The 20,523-nt window shown below is 45.3% G+C and overlaps 1 protein-coding gene and 1 long non-coding RNA gene across 2 annotated transcripts; one reads left to right on the top strand and one right to left on the bottom strand.

Moving 5' to 3' along the window:
• Nucleotides 1–10: 10 nt before the first annotated feature.
• Nucleotides 11–14,785, top strand: LOC133166089 (collagen alpha-5(IV) chain-like). Its single transcript, XM_061296090.1, has 52 exons — nucleotides 11–192; nucleotides 1,408–1,461; nucleotides 2,053–2,142; nucleotides 2,228–2,272; nucleotides 2,352–2,396; nucleotides 2,491–2,553; nucleotides 2,935–2,988; nucleotides 3,670–3,696; nucleotides 4,197–4,265; nucleotides 4,397–4,459; nucleotides 4,546–4,581; nucleotides 4,662–4,703; nucleotides 4,979–5,056; nucleotides 5,163–5,216; nucleotides 5,301–5,366; nucleotides 5,890–5,934; nucleotides 5,999–6,052; nucleotides 6,149–6,196; nucleotides 6,593–6,677; nucleotides 6,773–6,808; nucleotides 6,965–7,135; nucleotides 7,291–7,380; nucleotides 7,542–7,625; nucleotides 7,956–8,026; nucleotides 8,107–8,295; nucleotides 8,399–8,561; nucleotides 8,649–8,738; nucleotides 8,807–8,914; nucleotides 9,006–9,100; nucleotides 9,199–9,349; nucleotides 9,441–9,551; nucleotides 9,684–9,848; nucleotides 9,936–10,022; nucleotides 10,160–10,300; nucleotides 10,394–10,492; nucleotides 10,573–10,665; nucleotides 10,804–10,943; nucleotides 11,017–11,143; nucleotides 11,261–11,341; nucleotides 11,438–11,536; nucleotides 11,663–11,710; nucleotides 11,866–12,048; nucleotides 12,127–12,257; nucleotides 12,327–12,399; nucleotides 12,471–12,545; nucleotides 12,619–12,744; nucleotides 12,819–12,914; nucleotides 13,032–13,241; nucleotides 13,313–13,490; nucleotides 13,637–13,751; nucleotides 13,915–14,084; nucleotides 14,165–14,785. The coding sequence occupies exons 1-52, from the start codon at nucleotides 121–123 to the stop codon at nucleotides 14,238–14,240; spliced, it is 4,962 nt and encodes a 1,653-aa protein (XP_061152074.1). The 5' UTR covers nucleotides 11–120; the 3' UTR covers nucleotides 14,241–14,785.
• Nucleotides 14,786–17,623: 2,838 nt separating this feature from the next.
• LOC133165234 (uncharacterized) lies at nucleotides 17,624–19,256 on the bottom strand. The gene is made up of 3 exons (XR_009717540.1): nucleotides 19,129–19,256; nucleotides 18,602–19,015; nucleotides 17,624–17,751 (listed from the first exon to the last, which is right to left on the bottom strand). It is a non-coding gene; the product is annotated as an uncharacterized LOC133165234 (long non-coding RNA).
• Nucleotides 19,257–20,523: the final 1,267 nt, after the last annotated feature.

Raw genomic sequence — 20,523 nt, 5'->3', positions numbered from 1 at the left:
AAAATGAACGTCAACAGCGTGCATGGTGCGTAGCAGTCGCAGCATCAGGGCGAGCGGGCGTGGATCACTCCTGACGACTCGTCTTATGATTTGGGTGGAGATCCAGTGAGAGGAGAAGAGATGGAAAGAAGAGGGTCGCTGCTTCCTCTCATCCTAATTGCTGTGCTGCTGACCGATGTCGCTGCCAAGAAGGTAAGAATACGTATTTGGCAGCTGGAACAATATTTGGCTAAACTTCATGCCAGAAGCGAAAGAAACCTTTTCGAACTTTTGCCAAACGTCTATTCCCTGTCGGCTTGACTTTTGGTGTGCCTGCCAACATCTTGCATCCTGACGAGAAGAGTTTGTTTGTCTGACTGTAAGCATTTCAGAATACTTTGTGGCTGAGCATGTTGGTGGGCCTTTGTGTGAGAGCTCTTAGAGGGCAAAGGACAGAGTGCTGAATTAAACAAAATATTTCGAAGTCCTCTGAACCACTGCTCCCTTGGATTGAATGTGCAGGTGTCAAACTCAGGACCGGGGGCCGGATCTGGACCCGCCACATTATTTTGTGTGGCCCATGAAAGCAAATGTTGGACAAGTTACATGATTCTCGCTCAAATCTCCTCAAGTTAAAGACAAAAAATCTTCAGATATTGCAGCATATGGTCGGTCCCCTTTGATCTATTATCTTTGACTTGTGGTTTTAAAAGGAGTTAGGCCATGGGGCGGGGATAACTCAGGTGGTCCGCAAAACAAAAGAAAGAATCACCAACAATTCCTCAAAAATGCTGCAAAAGGGATGGGTACAAATATGGGAAAAGAATCTTCAGTTAATTATTTTGTCTGGCAGCTGGGGGGTCAAAGCATATTTAGGGTGGGGGGGGGGGGGCTAACCCTAACCCTAACCCCTCTAGTTCTGCCACTACTGAATTGGCGCAGCATCAGGAGCAATTTGGGGGTTGAGTGTCCAGCCTACTACTCATTCATGGGGGCCTTCAAAAAAAAAAAAAAAGACTTTGACACTGCTCCTTGAAGGAGTCGGCATTTCAAATCATGCCAAATAAAATCAAGCTCTCAAAATTAGACCAAATTCATGAAGTTTCTGACATGATAATCTCTCTCAAGACATGAATTGGAAATCACTGCTCAAGCTTGTAGAAGCCCTCGAGGCCAAAGCGGTATACCAGTAGCTTGCTGGGCTCCACTTCTATTAAGCAAATGCTGAAGGTTCCAACTCATAACACCGAGTGTGCCATGGAAATTGATGGCTCCCTGTTATTGGAAGAAATTGATCCCATAAATCCCGTCCTTCCCTCCATGACTCCACTCAAACGCATTGATCGCCTGCCTATATGAGCAGATTGGGCTTGCAGAGGCAAGTGTGACACTGGACTGACGACTGTATACATATTTGGTGTGTTTCAGTGCGTGTGCAGGGGAAAGTCACCATGTCACTGTGAAGGAGTCAAAGGCAACAGGGTGAGTGAAGCATGACATTATTTCATGTGCATGGTAAGTTACTGATGTTGATAACAGACATTTGATAAACACAGGCTTGGAGCCATGAAATTTCCAAGGACTAAAACTGAAAAAGAAGGGGTTAAAAGTAATCACTTTTTTTTTGTTGTTTTTACATCTTAAGCATGTTTAAAGCTATGCAATACACACACACACACACACGCGTACACAAACAGGAATTCGCTTCTCAACATTCTTGTTTGCAACCTTATCAAGAGGGACCAGATGGAGCCATATACAGTACAAACTAAATTTCACTTGTAAGAACTGCAGCTGTTACTGGGAGCATTTCATAGTATTTATTAGTACACAGGAGCAGACATAAATGAATAAAAGGAGTTGAAGAATTATCCATATTCTACCCCGCCCACAGCCGGTAGAGTAGCTGCTTATTACATTTCTCTTTTATTTTTTTGACCTCATCACGAGAGACCAGCTGATTTTTCTCATTTGGATCCATTCATCTCATTTCTATAACGCTTGGATGAAAGGCACGGATGCTCGCTCTCTGGACTGAATTCGCGATTGAATTTCCCAAACCATCCCACACAGGGAGACAGGGGTCTTCCAGGAAGTCTCGGCCCTCCGGGACCAGAAGGCCACAGGGGAATAAAAGGTCACGCTGGGCCAAACGGACTAAAGGTACATTTCGTTCCTAGCAATGCAATTTGCCATCACTGTAACCCTACGTTAAGAGCAGAGTAGCAACGGTGATTGTGCTCTGCAGGGCAACACTGGGCCTGATGGGCCTGTTGGCCTCCTAGGAGACCCGGTAAGAAAATAAAAGACAGCCTTGTTTCTGTTTACTGGACATGTGAAGTTGGACTAAGTCCGATGACTATGTCTTACAGGGTCCCGAAGGCAAAGAGGGATTTGCAGGCTCGCACGGTTTACCGGTGCACTACAACTCGTGTTTATTGACCTCAAGTGTTGTGCTGCGTTTGTCCTCAGATCGATTGGGCGTTAATGCGTTTGTCTCTTCATTCGTAGGGCATTCCGGGTCTGCAGGGCCCACCTGGGGAACCGGGGGCTCCAGGGTGCAATGGAACAGATGTGAGGAAGTGTTCACGTAGCACCATGGGATGGTTTCTCTGACAAGTGAAATGAAACTCACTCGAGTCCAGTGTTTTGTTCAAGCTTCAAGTTGTTTCCATTGAATTTTGTGACAAATTTCATACGCTCATTTCAGGATATTTGACTGAAATTTCTGGATGAACCAAAAATGCACCGTCATTTTGATTGTCAGATGAACCTAAGATTCACTGATCACTGTTTTGTACAACTTGCTTGTCTTTAACAAGGAGCTGGAAACACAAATGGACTAGGTGAATGCTTTGCCTTTCTGTGACCAGTGGCCAGTCTATCTCTGTTCTGGGTGAACAAAGCTAAAGAGTAGCTGGCACGTGAACGCATTTGAAACTATTTTTGTTTTAGGGAGAAGATGGATTTCCTGGTGCTAATGGTGTCCCTGGACTTGATGGACTCCCTGTAAGATGACAACGCAATTTATAGAGTTGAGATACCTCTGAAGTCGAACAATGTCCTCAGCATTTTCTTCCATTTGTTTACAGTCGATCCATTTGTGTAAAGTAACTCTTGAATCTTGAATCTTGAACAATTTGAACGAACCATGTCACAATAGTTTTGCCCTGATCTATTTGATGAAATGACTCTATAGCTTTTGCTTTTTGGTGAAGACAAAAAGCAAGACTACAGAAGATTGCATCATTTTCAGCGCAGGCTAGCTAGGCTGACCTTGTTGAGTTGGCCTACTTCCTGCTTTTATCTTCTTTCAAATCTGCACAGTGTCAAACAATTGTGCGCTGCCATCCCGTGCCCAACCCAAAATCGACACAGCCTGATCAGACTTTTTTTTTTCTTCTTCTTCTTCTTCTTCTTCACACCGATACCGGCACTCGTCCACCAATACTGATGCCAATTATCATTAGCACTACTAGTACTTTTGATTGATAGAAAATCAATTCACATAATCATTTCATTGTCACAATGTATCGCAAGCAGCAAAATGAGCGCCAAATTCGGCATTGTCCGACTAAAGAGGGAGGTCTCAGTGTATCATGGGTTTTCCATGCCACCATAGTTACTTTAAGACTGCCAGCAAAGCCTGTATCTAATATTGAAACTTGACTCCTCGTTTTTAATTCACAGGGTCCTCTGGGTCCTCCTGGACCAAAGGTAATAAAATGCATGCTGCGCCAGCTGAGGTCAGTTGCTAAGCACTTTTTCTACAAGTGTTTATTTAGGTCGGAAAAGTGTAAAAGTGCCCAGGACTGCCCTTTTGGAAGTTTCTTGGCAGGATCCTCCTGCCTGATGTACCAAACAAAAAAAAAAAAAAAAAAAGGAAATTATAATAACATGACGCGGCACAAACAGGTGAGCCTCCCCGAGGTCCCCGAGCTAATTTTGGAACACATTCGAGTGGGACCGATAGCTTGTTTCAATATTAGCTTTGAAATGTGCTGCTGCTGCTGCTGCTGCTACTACTACTCTACCTGAATTGCCCTTTCAATCACACCTGAAGGACCGACCATGTCAAAAAGGAAACCTACTGCTACCTGTTTGTTTATTTTTTTCTTTCTTTATATTGCACCTAATCTTGTCATATTTTGTATATGTTTAATACAAACGTGGGCAAAAAACCCAAAATTTGAACAACCTTTTGGCCATTTCTGCAGGGTCAGTCTGCAGTGTCAGTTGGGGCAATTCCGGGGCCACCAGGACTTCCAGGGAGAACAGGAGTACCGGTAAATGTTTTCCTTGTACAACAAGAAAACGTTCCAATTTAACAACATTCAAGGGCATAAAATGACAGTATGAACCATTTGAGGTGATGTTACAATTGGATGCATATTCCTGTCTGGGATCAATATTTTAGGGAGCGCCAGGTTTCCAGGGAATACCTGGGCCACAGGGAGACTCGGGATCACGTGGACATGATGTGAGTCAAATGGTTACACTGTGCAAGATCAAAACATCACAAACTGTCCATTTGAATCGATGACTTTTTCTTTCTTTTTTTAACAGGGGCTTCCAGGCTCTGCAGGGCTTCCGGGGTCGAAGGTAATATTGAATATTTGTGCCCAAAAAGCTTTATCTGTGACTCTTGAGCCTTTTTTAAAATATGTACATTTATATTTTAGGGTCAAGGAGGCATAGGTATTCCAGGACCAGCTGGACCAAAGGTAATATATTTTGAAATACGTAGATACTAGTAATAGATGTCATAACGCCAAACACGGGTGAGCAAACGGCTAGCTCTCAAGTGATGTCACTAAAAATATTGAAACAAAAGGCCTCCATTACAGTAGGCCCTTGCATACTTGCAGATTCATTGAGTTGCCCAACACTTAAAGAGGGCATTAAAAGCATCATGAACTTCAAAACGTTCTGATTTGTTTGAATCAAATCTCGTTGGTTGCATTTGCCATTAATAAGTCATATTCATCTTTTAATTTAGGGAAGACAAGGCCCTCCAGGCCCACCTGGATCACCAGGTCGCATCAGGGAGTTTTTCACTGAGAGTCTCGTGTTAAAGGTGAGTGAGTCAACTGCACATGATTTACTTGTGCGTTATTTATTGCCCGTTGGGTGCGGAACTACAAAAATAAGGCAATAAGGTATGAATGTGACTTGGTTGTCAGGGAGCAAAAGGAGACCCAGGGGATACCGGAGAAAAAGGTTGCAAAGGTCCTCAAGTAAGTTCTTCTAGATCTAAATCTGTGTAGTGGTCTCGGTATTCATTCATTCATTCATTCATTCCCTGAATGCTATTTTCTCAGGGAGACCCTGGTGATGGCTACCACACAAAAGGAGCAAAGGGAGATAAAGGTCAAGTGGGTCCAGAGGTATACAATATGTAGCTCTTTTTTTTTTGCATCTCTTTTTATGCACGTATCTACATTTCTATATGAATATGCGGTCCAATATTTCATTTAAAAACATAGGACAACAGAGGGCAGTAGTGTGCAGCAATAAAGTAAACGGGCTACGGAAGGACGTTTCATGTCGCGTGTCATAGAACGACCGACCGACCGACCGCCCATTAGACTGAAATAATTGGACGTCTTTGAAGGGTGTCTGTCACCTTTGCCAATATGAGCAAGAATGTGTTGACAGCAATACTGTTGAGCCCTTGCCGCTCCTGCACGGCAGCCCCTGTGAATAATGCAACAGAGGTTCTCCCCAGTCGCAAGCGGTTGCTGCGTTTATGATGACTGGCATGTAATGTGTCCGGACCCAAAGAACTTTAACGGGAAAATAAATGAATGCCCGCCGGCGACGCAGTGTCGTCGTTCGAGCAAACAAAGGGTACTGAACTGATTGAATGCATGGACTCAATGTCCTCACTGGACTTAATTGTCCTTGCAGGGAAAGCTGGGGAAGGATGGTGAACCTGGACCAGCAGGATTTATGGTAGGGATGCTATTTGCACAGAGTGGTGTTATTGCGTTGATTAGAACATATTGGGTGTGTTTAGGGAAGGCCCGGTCCCAGAGGTGCGCCAGGATATCCAGGGGAAACGGGAGGGACGGTCAGTAATCGCTTCTTTTTCCTGTCATGTCATTGGAATTGTTGACGGCTTGCCATGTGGTTGATTCAAGTCGATCACACCTCTCTGTCATTTTAGGGTGCTAAGGGCGATCGAGGTCAACCTGGTCAACCTGGGGAAACGACGGTAATTGCATCATTCTCATTTATAGTATGTCTTGGAAGGAGTCCCCATTGTCGTGCCCATTTCAAACCGTTCCCAAGTGTTGTCAAATGACAATATACTGCGGTTCTTCGAAGCCCTGTGGCCGCTGTGGCTCCGTATCTTCAGCCAGCCTAGCCAATCAGGTCATGGGCAGAGAAACTAATTGTCAGACGGCTATTATGTAAATAAGCCCCACTTACACAGCGCTGTCGCAGAGGCAGATAAAAGATTGGACTCTGCTTCATTTCACACTCCATGCTTCCCAAAGACCCAAGTGTTTGTATAGAAGTCATTAAAAACTATGGATGGCCCCTTTGAGGTTCACCAAGAACTAATGAGAGCTGTGGGCTGTTTTTTAAAAGGATTATTTCTTTGCAGATAGTGGGACCTGTGGATGTCCTGCTGAAAGGATACATGGGAGAACCAGGTGATCCAGGCCAACCTGGACGTACTGGACGCCAAGGTGAATGACCATAGGGTACAGTCATGTAACTGCAAACTGGCTATGAAAGCTTTTTCTGATTTGTTTTCATTTCTTTTCTTTTCTTCTCTTCCCAGGCAATGTGGGATTTCCTGGACCTGATGGACCGCCAGGTGTTTACCACTTAAGCAAGTTTACAATAGTAGTGGGACACCTGCCTACAGGAAGTGAAAATATTGTAGAGTTGCCTTTTGCACTCACACTTAAGGGCTGTGTTCCAAAACACACGTAATCATTCCTAATCAGCAGCCACTCAACTTTTTATGCAGGAGATTCATCTGATCGACAAGGGCCACGAGGTCCTGACGGTTCTCCGGGTCCCAAGGGAGATCCTGGTGACCCGGGTGATCATTATCCAGGCCCTTCTGGTCCAGAAGGAGATCCTGGTGAACCAGGACTTCCAGGTGATCGAGGCCCACCTGGACTACCTGAAGACAAAGGTCTGTGCGTGCAGTTGTTTTGAAAATGCTCAATGTCGCTACAATTTTGTGCACTGTTTGTTAAGTTAGTGATAACCAGGTTGGAAAGGTGTCACTCTGAACTGGACTATTGAACAATGATTTTATGGGTTAAGAATTCTTCTTGTTTCTTGAAGAAAAGACAATTCTCAAAGGGCTGCCGGGAATGAAGGGTGTCAAGGGTATGCCCGGGCCAGGAGGATACGACGGGATGTATGGAATGAAAGGTGGGCAGAAACCCTGTTGAAAAGTGATATGCTGATGGCCACCTATGTATAACCAATGGCAGGACATGTGCCAGGACAGTTCACAATAGTCTGAACATTTTGAAGTCAATTAACATTCAAAAACAAACCTTTCCAATCATTCCTGTGGCTGCTTTAAACAGGGGATAAAGGCGAGCGCTGCGTTGATTGCGTGAGGGAAGGCGTACCAGGCCCACCAGGTCGGCCAGGTCTGCCAGGATTACCAGGTAAGAGCATCTAATCATCGTCAAAAGGAAGTAGAAGCATGAAATCGCTAGGCTCAAGGGTTTGATCAAAAATAAAATGAGATATCACTTATTCATTTCATTATTTTCAAATGAGTATTCATATTCATTTGATTATTTTGAAACGAGTTACTAAATCTGACAATTGCAGCCAAACGATGTCCTCGATTTCACCTCAATCGATGAAATACAACCAATCAAATCCTACTACAGCTCATCGATGAATTGCTTAGTATGCCATCTCCAGCCAAAACTTGAATATAGATGCTAATCCTGCAGAAATGCTCATATTCCTACATGTGCACTCTCCAGGACTTAATCAAGGACCGGGAGTTAAAGGTGACTCGGGTTTCCCAGGAAGTCGGGGCTTGCCTGGAAGTCCGGTAAGAAAAGTTGTATCTGGAAAAAAAGGATTACATTTTTTTTTTTTTTTTTATGTTAACATAGTCATTCCTCTGCCAAGGGTTCTATCGGTACACCAGGTGCACCGGGCTTCCCTGGACAAAAGGGAGAGCCGTTTTCTGAATTCAGACCAGGAGAAAAAGGGGAGAAAGGAGACACGGGACATATTGGCAGGCCTGGAAACGATGGCCACCCTGGGTCTCCAGGACTGCGAGGTCTCAAAGGTGTCCAGGGCCCTCCAGGGGATTCGGTGAGAACATTTGGCCGTGGAAATCTTTCCAGTTTTCTTTTTTTTAACGAAAAATAACCTGAGCAATTTCAATCGCATTATTTCTTCTTTATCTACGCTTTAGTTTAGTAGAGAGGGAGCAAAAGGTTTTCCAGGTCCACCAGGGCTTTCGGGGAGACCAGGACTACAAGGATACCCTGGAGCAGAGGGGTATGGGCCTGCTGGACCTCTAGGAACCAAGGGCAATTTGGGGGTACCTGGGTTCCCTGGGTCACCTGGATTTCCAGGTGCATAAACATTCGGATATGAATGCAGAAACCCAACAGACACGTAGACATGCTTATCAGATCTCCTCTCTTACCTTACCATGGTAGGCCAGAAAGGAGAACCAGGCTCCATTCATGTAAAAGGCCTTCCTGGACCACCTGGGTATAAAGGTCAAGAAGGATTACCAGGAAGGCCAGGTAATGTATCCAGGAATACGCACTAACTGATGAAAGTGTCATTCACTCTTAAACAAACCTATTTCCAGGTGTTCCAGGCACTCCAGGTTTTATCGGCAGGCCTGGCTTCCCAGGACAGAAAGGGGAAAGAGCAGATGAAGCATATCCTGGACCATCAGGGTTCCCGGGAGAGAAAGGTTGTTTACACGCCCCGAAATTGTAACATTATAGCCATGACTTGGGCTACAACACAAACTATAGGAATCAAGGTATGCGTGTGTTATACAGGTGACAAGGGGTCGCCGGGAATCCCAGGTCTCCCGAGTATCGGCCCTCCTGGTCTGCCAGGTCGACAGGGCCTTCCTGGTCTTCCAGGAGTGAAGGTCAATAACAAAAGCAATCTTAAAACTGCACAAATACTGTGGACTGTGTTAACACATTGACAACAAAGGCTCGGTTTTCTTTCTAATGTCATATTCAGGGTGATGGTGGTTATGGACTGCCAGGACCTAGAGGCCCACCAGGCCTTCCTGGAAATGATGGTGCTCAAGGGCCTGGAGGAGATCCTGGAATACCTGGCTCACCAGGGAATCCAGGATTACCAGGAAATCCAGGGTCATCGGGGGAAAAAGGTTGTCACAGACTCTTCCATATAAAGAGGAGGTTGAAATCAATTCAATCAATTCCTTCATTCATCATCTGCTGTTTCCATGTTATGTTTAGGAAATAAAGGAGAAACTGGCCCAGAGGGACCAAAAGGTAGTAAAGGCTCATGTGAGCCTCTTCCTGGACCAGCGGGGCCACCAGGACTAGATGGCAATCCGGGACTGCCAGGTAAGTGTCCTCCTCCCAAAAAAAACAGCTCACAAGTTGCAGGTTTTTTTTTCTTCTTTATAGTATCTTTACAATACTTCTGTTTTCACCCGATCACCATTTTGTTAAATGGCTTTACCTTCCCTGTCCTAGGACCGGATGGGCTGCCAGGTGAAAAGGGAAACAGAGGATTCCCTGGGTTTGGTAAACCTGGCCCTCCAGGTGAACCGGGTCGTCCCGGGCCATCGGTACCAGGTCCTCCAGGGGAGACTGGACTCAAAGGAGTTAAGGGACAAAATGGCCTACCGGGCCAAATGGGTATGGTGATATTTTACACCAACATCACAAACCACTATGAAAACTTTGTTTTGATTGTTACATATTAATCTACTTGGGTTTTCTCAGGAGTGAGAGGAGATCCTGGACCAGATGGATTACCAGGATACGGACCACATGGATTGCCTGGAATTATAGGACAACCAGGGCAAATTGGTATACAAATGAACTTCACTTGACTTCACAAACAGCTTAACCTGGCTTCTTAATCCGACTTGAAATCATCACAAGGGACATAGAAAGACGGCACTCATGCAACCTACATGGAATCCTTTTTGATGGATTGTTTACAGGTGACCCTGGTCGAGCTGGAAACAAAGGTTCCCGGGGCCCTCCAGGATTGACTGGGGACCCAGGACCCAGGGGTCCCCCGGGAGCTCCGTCGCCACAACCTATAGAACTTACTGGCCCCCCAGGAGACCCTGGCCCACCAGGTGACTTCATTTACCAATTTACTGTATGAAATGATGTGACATTTGATGATTCCATGCACAGTAAATAATTCTGCTGTAACTGCACTGCACCAGGTGAACCTGGAGCAGTTGGTCCCTGGGGAGATACTGGAAGTATTGGAACAAAAGGACCAAGGGGAAATACTGGAGCACCAGGGAGGCCTGGGGGAAGAGGTGTATTTCCCCACCCCATATTCAATGCATACAAACGTGACTGCAATACTAATTTTGAGAATGATATGCGTTACGTCCAGGTCCACCAGGCAACCCAGGTATTCCAGCATTCTTGAAAGGAGTACCTGGCCCCCCCGGGATACCAGGAGATCCAGGCCTCCAAGGCAATCCTGGTAAGTATAAACTGCATGTATAAAATGTATGCTTTCATTTAATACCTAATCAGGTGCATCTAATAGTAAATTCATTTGTAAACTTAGTGTCTGGAATTAGACCTGTGCCGTTGTTAATATACTGTAATGCTCAAATAGGATTAAAGGGACTAAAAGGAGATCAGGGAGTCTCTGGAGAGCCTGGCACAATTGGGGCTCCAGGTCCAAGGGGGTACAAAGGAGAAAAAGGAGAACCAAACTATGAGGGGTATGGCCCACCTGGACCGATGGGACAAAAGGTGAAAAAAATAAGACGTTTGTCCGGAATCAAATGTACATCTCAATAAAACAAATAATGTTCATTTTCATCAGGGGGAACCAGGATTAAGCAACACACACACAATGAAGGGTGCAAAAGGACAGCCTGGTATTGTTGGAGAACATGGTTTACCAGGATTTAATGGACTCAAAGGGGAACCAGGACCCAAAGGACAAAATGGTCTGGCAATTTATATTATACGCCTCTATGTCTTCTAATATCCATCCGTTTTCTGTACCGCTATGTGTCCCCATGAGGGTCGGATCTACCTTGTTTTTCCCGATCCTATTGTTCCAGGTTCACCTGGATATCAAGGACCAAGAGGTTCAGATGGACCTCAGGGAAGCAAAGGACGGCGAGGACCCAATGGACCACCAGGCAAAGTCCATTGAAATGTCTTAATAGGGAAGAATGCAACAAAATGAGTCTGCATTACAGTCAATATTATTCTCTTTTGCTTTTGATGGTTTCCAGGTACCCAAGGCCCACCAGGTGGTTTTGGGCCTCAAGGTCCCAGAGGCAATCAGGGACAGGATGGCATCCCTGGACCACCAGGGGAGAAAGGAGATACAAGTGAGAGACAGCAAATTGTCAATGTCTATTTCTTAGACAATGCTGTATTTTGACATGCATTGAAACGCAAATGAGACTTTCTGTGTTGCGTCCAATTAAAATGTTCCGATTCTTCCTCGTATACAGTTGTGATCGAGGGACCACCTGGTTCACGTGGTGACCCAGGTCAGCCAGGTGAGCCTCTGACTTCAAAATATCTCAGTTTACTTCTTGGAATATACGTATGGTCTAAAAAGAGGTACGGAATGAGCAGAGAAAGTGTAACTTGATTAGGTAAATGGGTACATACGTGACAGTTGGATTCGAAAGCTCATCTTCCTGTTCTGTAGGTCTTTCTGGCAATCATGGTTTGCCTGGCCCACCTGGTCCAGCAATTCCCGGATTAAGAGGAGACAGAGGACCTCCTGGATCATATGGGGTCTCAGGCCCCAGAGGACCACCGGGAGGAGATGGGGCATGTTACCCCGGGGCTAAAGGAGACCGTGGAATCGATGGCCATACGGGTAGGCCAGGTGAGTACATTTCTTCACAATTTAAATGACTCACATCTTTTGTCACACATCATCAAACTCAGCTTTTGTTGGTCAAAGGTTATCCTGGTCCACCTGGACCTCCAGGCCCTCCTGGACCTGGACTGAAAGGGAACAGAGGAGACCCAGGCCCGACAGGGAGACCAGGTCACACTGGACCGCTAGGAGATCCAGGCAATCCCGGTCCACCTGTATGTGATTTGTATGGGATTGGAGTCCTGTTTAGATATGAGGAGGTTTTGACTAATTTACTTTGTCAGGGTCCAAGAGGCACACCTGGAAATCCAGGACCAAGGGGTGACTCTGGTCCCACTGGAAACAATGGGTACCCAGGTAAGAGTTAACTACTATATGTACGTATATCATTCAAAAAGTGGCAATAGCCCTAACTGAATATTTTACAGGTGACAAGGGGGACCACGGATATTTACCCGGCCCACCTGGTCCACCTGGGTCAAAGGGTTTTCCAGGACAACCTGGTGAGTACACTCATTGAGATGCAAAGTTTAGACTCTATATCACCATTCAATTATCTTTTTTTCTTCCCATCAGGCATCAAAGGTGAACCAGGATATGGCAGGGTAATATATGAACCAGGACCCCCAGGCTTACATGGTTCTCCTGGCAACCCTGGGCCCCCTGGGAACACTGGACCAGCCGGACCACCAGGCCAAACAGGTCCAAAGCTTAAACTCTCTTTAAATCATGCACGCTTGGTACATTGTTGCAACTTAATATATTATGTTTAAAAGGTCTCCCGGGTATTAAAGGAGTCCAAGGTTCCAGCCCGGTGGGGCCACCTGGATTTACTGGGCACAAGGGAGACAAAGGAGCATCAGGTTTGCCAGGTGTGTGCAGGAGTCTACTTGTTGGTATAAAATGCAGAAAATCATATCATGCTGATTGCACTTGGTGACGTATTAAAAGAGAAAAATCAAGTAATATTTTTCTGGTTCCCTTTTCAGGTCAACCGGGCAGCTCTGGAGATCCAGGCAACAAGGGCCAAAAGGGAGTACAAGGGGAAAGTGGCTATGGCTATGTGACCAGTTTCCTGATTGCGCGACATAGTCAGAGTACTCAGGTGCCTAGGTGCCCTGAAAGCACCACCCTTATTTACGTCGGCTACTCTTTCCTCTTCATCAACGGAAACGAACGAGCTCATGGTCAAGACCTTGGTAAGAGAACTCTTCAAGTCCCAGAGCCTTCCGATTGATCCTTTGATGAACCATTTCCAACCGAACGTCAGGCACCTCGGGAAGCTGTCTGCCTCGATTCTCCCCCATGCCCTTCCTCTTTTGCGACACGGAGACAAACTGCCGCTACGCTTCTCGTAACGACTACTCCTACTGGCTGTCCACTGATGCGCCCATGCTTCCCTCCATGGTTGCCTTGACAGGAGAGCGGCTCTCCTCCCACATCAGCAGGTGGGATTTTTGTCCGTGAATATGCAACTGGTTGGTCATGTGATTGTAAAACTTGCTGTCTTTCGTGGACGTGGGTTTAGTCGTTGAGCATGCGTCCTATCTACGTCCACCGGCTTCTCAGCAATTTTGTTTCTGTTGTCGAATAGGTGCGCCGTGTGTGAAACAAGCTCCAATGTCATAGCGGTCCACAGTCAGACAACTCTGCTACCAGAATGTCCCAGAGGCTGGGAGTCCCTCTGGAGTGGATATTCATTTGTCATGGTAACAGTTCATCACTAAGGGTGTCCCTCCCTCATGTTTGGTATTCTCAGTGCTCAATGCGACTGACCGACTGACCGGCTGGCCGACTGGCCGACCGGCCGACTGACGACCGGCCGACTGACCGACCGGCCGACTGACCGTCTGTCTCCTCTGGGCATTGAAGCAAACAGGTGCTGGTGCAGAAGGCTCTTCCCAACCTCTAGTGTCTCCTGGGTCGTGCCTTGAACATTTCCGCCAAGTGCCATTCATAGAGTGTCACGGCAGGGGGACGTGCAACTACTACCCTGATTCGTACAGCTATTGGCTGGCATCCGTCCACCCTGACATGTTTAGGTAGATTTGAAATATGGATGAAGGTTTCAACTACTTGTACATGGGATCCTTCATGCTTTTTTTTGTGTTTGTTTCTACAGTAAACCCATTCCCCAGACGGTGAAAGGACCTTCACGAGAAAACATAATTGGTCGCTGTCGGGTTTGCCGCAAGTAGTAGTAGCAACCTGAAGAATGTGACGGATGTACAAATACTTTTGAGTGCACTTCACCACGCTCTGGTGACAATGTTTCGCTTCCTTTGGTCCGCCCCAGGAAACAGCGTGTCGGGCTACAGTTCGGCTCAAAATGATGACACCTCGTCATGAGATCAAATGAAATCTTGACGAGTGACGACGAGACCTCGACTGGACATGCTCAAAGTTTGTTTGCGTTCACAGCATGCAAGGGGCGGGGCCTTTTCGTAGTATATGGGCGGCGGTGGGAGTCGGCATGTGTTAAAGTACAATTTACCTCAGGCGGTCCATCATCTTCATTGCGCAAATGTGCCTTGGACTCCAGGCAATGAGAGGCGGCCCGAAAAGGTGCATTTTTACAGTTTTAGGAAGGTTAGGTCAGAAAATCAATCCGTATTGATTGAAACAGTTGTCATTTACCTACAGAACATCTGCGCAATAATCATGCTGTCTAACCAGCATCTTGATATAGCACATCTGTGAGGTGGATTGGTAACTTGGCAAAGAAGTGCTCACAAATGTTGGTCTGAAGAAACACTTGCATTTACATTTTGTTCTCTGTATGATGTACAATTAAACCTAACATTATTCATACTTTGTGTTCAGGCCACAATTATTTTCATGATCATTATCATGTTTTCACATATTCTTCCTTAACAAACACAAAAATGTAGCCTTAGATATCTAATTAATGGACCAAAAAAATGAAATAAAAGCAGTTACTGCACGACTACTAAAATCCTTCAATGAAAGGGAGAGTCCCAATAAATAACACGGCAGTGCCCCAGGAATTGGCTTGTGGTGGAAATGATGACTCATTCTTTGCACTGGCTGTAACCGTGAATGACATGCCCTCGCTTGAGAATTCCTGCGTCGTTCGAATCCAAACTTGAACTCATCAATGCCCGCACTTTAAAAGCTATTTTTGTAAATATGCCTGCATGTTGGACTTCATGCGCGTAACATAGCAAATAGTGCCAAATGCTCGTGCTTTTCCAGGAGTAAAAGACAAAAAGAAGCAATGTCTGTCTGGTCCCAGATTGAGTATAGTTGTTCATCACTGTGTGTTTCCGCTCTATTCACCCCGAAAACGATCCTCAGAGCAACCCCCCGAGCCTCCGCAAGGAGCAGCGATTCAAACCCGCTTCCCCATATCTGGCCTCAAATCGATGGACTTCCCTGCCGTAGTTTACACGGAAAGCAACAGCATGCCCAAAAGACAGTTGGCACAAAGGGTATCCCTTGCAATTGACAGTCAAAAAGAAGAAAAAGCCATGTTACGTCAGTTTGCGCATAACAAAGAGCAGCTGAAGGGGAGTTTCAAAACCTGCCCCTCGATGAAATGTTGCATTGCCCTCACTGCAACCTAAAACTGCATCTTGACATGAACAAGAAGTGTCATACTAAGCAGATGCTCTCCCGACAGGTGCCATGGTGAATTAAAGCCTAAGCTTTAAGAGCGCACGGCTGTCAGTTCCAAAGTGTGCCAACTTGATCATAGGAACATTCATTCCTTCTACCACATTGCACCAACTAATTGTTATGGGGGCCGGATGAGGATGCTGCACCTTTCTGATTGTTTTCGCATTGGAGTTGGTGGAAGCCTGTCAAGGGCACTCTGTTCCACATGCAGTACATGCATTCCTGCAATACACTTCAAGATGGGGAAAAAAGCCACAAATGAACATCTCCAACCAAGATTAATCTTAATATCTTATCTCATTACTAACCTGCCCCCCCCCCCCAAATACCATTCAAAATGTACATATATGAAAATTATTTATTCACAATGTAGTACAGCAAAATCTGGTGCAGGTGCAACGCAGTCATATCTGCCATCTAGTGGCAAAGAGTGATATTACAACCACAAACTGTATGCGCTGGACAATGGTATAGGCTTTCTTCTAAAAGCCCAAATTTCTTAAACCTCAGAAAGAAGCACACAAAAAGATACTGTAAGTAAAACAATAACGACCATGCTGCATGTCAAAAAGAAGAATGGTTAGGTCATGCACATTAGTGCTTCACTATAAACATTGTAAATCGTGACAGGTATGTCTTCAGTTCAACCCTGTTAAGTTAAGCAGAGCAGAAATCTCATTAGAGGTTGACACTAAAACTTACCGCGTGGAACAAATGATCACGTGACCTTTATGGCCTCGAGGCTTCACGCAGTTTTGTGGATCCCATTTTATGACACCTGCGAGTTTCATGCCATCATTGTTTATTCACATGGGCGTTGGGCTTTTTTTTCTTTTTTTCCGTATCATAGATGAGTTGCTTTTACAGCACACGTCAATGAGAATGGCTGCAAAACTAACAACGTCATCACCATATTTAAATAGCCTCCACCTTAAAGTCGGCCGGCCGGGGTGGGGTGCACAGCTTCACCGCAAACAACAAGACAAGGAAAGATGGTGCACGCTTTTTGCTGGCTGGCACTTTTCTGCTTGGTTTTGCCTGCTGTGGGCAAGCCAGAAGGGCAACTGAAAGACTTGCAACTTGGCCAAGACCTACCATGGCTCACACAAATCCAAGACAACCAGGTAAGAAGGCTTCAATATACAGATGGAACATTGATGGAAAATAGCATCCGAAAAATCAACTGTGGGGAGCGACGGTGCACCTCGCACAAAATTCAGCGGGCCTTAGAAGGACATCCTGCCTGGATTTCGTGTCATTTTGGATGGATAAAAAAAAAATGATGAATTCTCTTCATTTGTTAAGTTTGGTTTGCCCCGAGAGATCTGACGTGCTATCCGAGTCACCTGTCAGATTTCTGTCACTCTGATATGCACAGTCGTTCATCTGTGAAATTGCAGCTTAGATATGGCAGGCAGATTTTGGATGAAGTCAAAGTCTGCTTTATTGTCAAGGTCCCCGCTCGCGTTGTGTGTTTTGAAACTGCGCAGACCGCTGCCGCTTCTAATTTACAGTTGGAATGATTTGTCTTGACACATGCTTGAAATATTATTTCAAAGCAACAACAAAAAATGTGAATTCTCTCGAAATGGGATTTTACTGTTCAATAAAAGGGGATTTGATTTGAGGACAATCTAATTGTAAGAATTCAGTTTAATCCGCTAATTTCTTCCATTTCAATCTAGTTCTAAGAATCATATTTCATAAAATTAATATATTCTAAGAATAATATTGATAAGAATCGTTTGATGATAAGATTTGCGTTCATTGGAATTGACTATATTTCAATCGGGAAATACATCATCCATTTCCAAATAAACAGGATCCTTCACTTTGGTTCTAGGAACTGACAGACAAACAGAACACGATGCAGTGGCTCTACAAACTCTTCAAACAAAACGATAAAATAATCTTAGAAGAACCTGGGAAGACGACGAAGCCGCCGGAGGAGAATGAGGAGGAAGGAGGACTGGAGAGGAGAGCCGGTCCTGATGTTCGCAAAGCAGGATGCAGAATCTTCTTCTGGAAATCCTGGACTGCCTGCTGAGCCTGCCCGCCGCGGCTGCATTGCTGTGTGGAAATCAAAAATCATTTGGCTTCTGCAACCGTTTTGTGTTTTCATTCTGTAAACGCAAAAACACACTCGCTCTGATCACAATCATTTATTTACCTGCCGTCTTTCTCAAATGTGCTCAAATACACGTAGCAAAGAACAATTGGGCAACCCAAATGCATCTTATGAAGCTTGCCCTACATGTGAAAGTAAACCAATTAGAATAGAAATTCCTTTATCCGGCATCAAGTGAACGCAGCTTAAAAGCGCAGCACATCAAAGAAGCGCCAGTTGGCTTTAATTGAGCACAAGACAATTATTTTTAATGAATGGAGCGAGGAGGAAACAGAGAAACGGGACGAGGTCCCTGGGGGGGGGGGGGGTTGACGGACGGTGACAACCACACATCACTCGTCGACAGCTTTACGGGGTCATATCTTACACATTACTTGTTGCCTGGCATCATGCATTCATTTGATGAATCGGTGCACAACTTCCTCCACAAACTGCTGACAATGAAAGGGAGGCACATCTTTTTTTACAACAGGCAGTCACTCGTTATCGCGTGCACCGGCGGCGGCCTCGGCCGGCAGACTCCCGCCGCCGGTGTCCTAAACGGCTCAATTTGATGCATCTTTGCACTTCAAGTGCATTGCAAGACTGGCTTTGGTTAAATGCCATCAAACGGGAGAGATTGTTATTTTCCGGAACGCTTTCACCTCCCTTCGGTCCAGGGCCGGGATAAATTCAGCTCCATTTGCAACCTATTTCATGTATACCCCATGGTCTGTTGGTTTTATTTCACAATGTTTTTCTTGGCTTCACCGCAAAAGACGTTTCTAATTGAGTTTTCTCCGTGCCTCTTACCTCATCGCGCAGATGGTCGGTCAATCTTCCAATGAGATCCCGACACATTCACTTGGTCCAAGAATCTTCCGTTCAATTGCTTGTCACGGTTTGCGTTTTTCTCCATTTGGTGCCATTTTTCCTCCTGACCATTTTGTTATGGCTCGTTTGGGCTTTGCGTCCAGCTGTTCTCGTTAGCGTCAACCAATCGGCTTCCTTGCGCCGCCACGTGTTCCCCGTTGTCTGGTCAGTTCTCTTGTATTTAGTTCTGTATTCCATTCCTGTTTCTGGGCATCATCCTGCTTTGCCACATGGCCAAAAGTGTCTGACAGAAACTCCACCAAGCCAGAGTTTGACAAGCTCCGACTGTCCACGTGGCAGTGAACGTGTCCAAGAGCCATTTGGAGTTGGACGAAGAGGTCAGGGGCAGGATGACTGGATGGAGGAAAGATTTTGAAAGCAATAAATATAGCAATTTGCATTTTGGACAGAATTAGAAAATGAATCTGAATTTCTTCAGATATGCGTGCTGTTATTTTCAGTAGTACCATCAAGACTGCTCCATCAAAAAATTGGACCGTCTCCTTCTGGGTGCTGCAGCCATTGTGCAGCAGAAGAGAAGACAATAACACGTCCTGAAAGTCAGGGGCAGCTTTTGCCTTCCTCCTCCTCCTCCTCCTCCTCCTCCTCCTCCTCCGGTCTGTTTCCATGACAACGGGAGAATTAAGGCCGAAGGAGCGCCGTTCCAAAATGACACCACGTATTTAAGAGGATAGCGAAACTGTAAATCACTCCGGGTGAATTGATAGCGGAGGAAAAGGGGATTGGATTTGGGGCAATGCGCAACAACTGCCAGTCATCGTTGGCAGCGAATAATTCACAGGGTGGCTTTGGTCACATCATCTTTATTCGGAAATAATCACTAAGTTGTTGTTTTTTTTTTTTGTTGTTGTTTTTCCATCATCAATGCAATTTTTTCTGACAATTCATTGTGCATATATGGGCGTGTTCCGATGCAGTGAAATTCTCTGCAAACATAAAAAGAACTTGTTTTGTGAAAGCCTTTTGCTTTAACCATTCATTCGTTTGAATTGTTCTCAACAATGATTCCATCCGGTGACATGCATCGACATTTGCACCAATATAAACCTCTGTATAAAAGATACCTATGTTCATATATCTCTATTTATGCTGGTCTAGCCGCGCCTCTCGACTTCCGGTGTTGTCTACTGTAACGTCGCGCGATGACATCCATGGTACTCGAGAGCGAGAAGAAAAAGCAGAGAATGATCGACTGAGTGACCCTATTCACCCAGTTGGTGTCAATTGCAATTGCTGCCATTTAAAAATCCACGTTTTCTCTCATTGCTCTGAAACATTCAGGATTGGAATTGAAATTGAATCTGGAAGGATTTTTCAATGGCCATTGACATTTTCATTCTCCGCAAACTGCCTGTGTAAGTTGTATACAACAAATTGGGCCTTGTATAGGTTCTGTTTGTTTATTGTATCTTCCTAGACGACAAATAGAAATGAGCTTTCGGCTCAATGTCATATGTTTTGATAGGAATATATGTGCACATTGTCACTCAACCAATAAAGAAAGAAAGAAATAAAAGTATGTGGACGGGGTCAAACTAATCGGTTCTCTCCGAATGGTAAGATTGCCTCAGAGTCTGTACGTTTTGTTGCGCCATGAAATGTTTCATGAAACTTTCTCGAACGCTTGCTTTGCAAACACCGCTTCAATGGACCAACGAGCACTTCCTGAGACACACTAATTGGAGGACAGGGAATCGGGTAATGTAGCGGACACAGCATTTACACGGCAGCGCAGCCCATCGCTTGGCTTTCCGCAAAGACTTTTGCAGTTGATTGCTCACCATGCCAGACGAGGTGGTGTGTGTGTGTGTGTGTCTGTGTGTGTGTGCGCGAGCGCTCGT

Source organism: Syngnathus typhle, linkage group LG13 (genome assembly GCF_033458585.1).
Source record: "Syngnathus typhle isolate RoL2023-S1 ecotype Sweden linkage group LG13, RoL_Styp_1.0, whole genome shotgun sequence".
Classification (NCBI taxonomy): domain Eukaryota; kingdom Metazoa; phylum Chordata; class Actinopteri; order Syngnathiformes; family Syngnathidae; genus Syngnathus; species Syngnathus typhle.
This window is presented reverse-complemented; position numbering and strand designations above follow the sequence as displayed.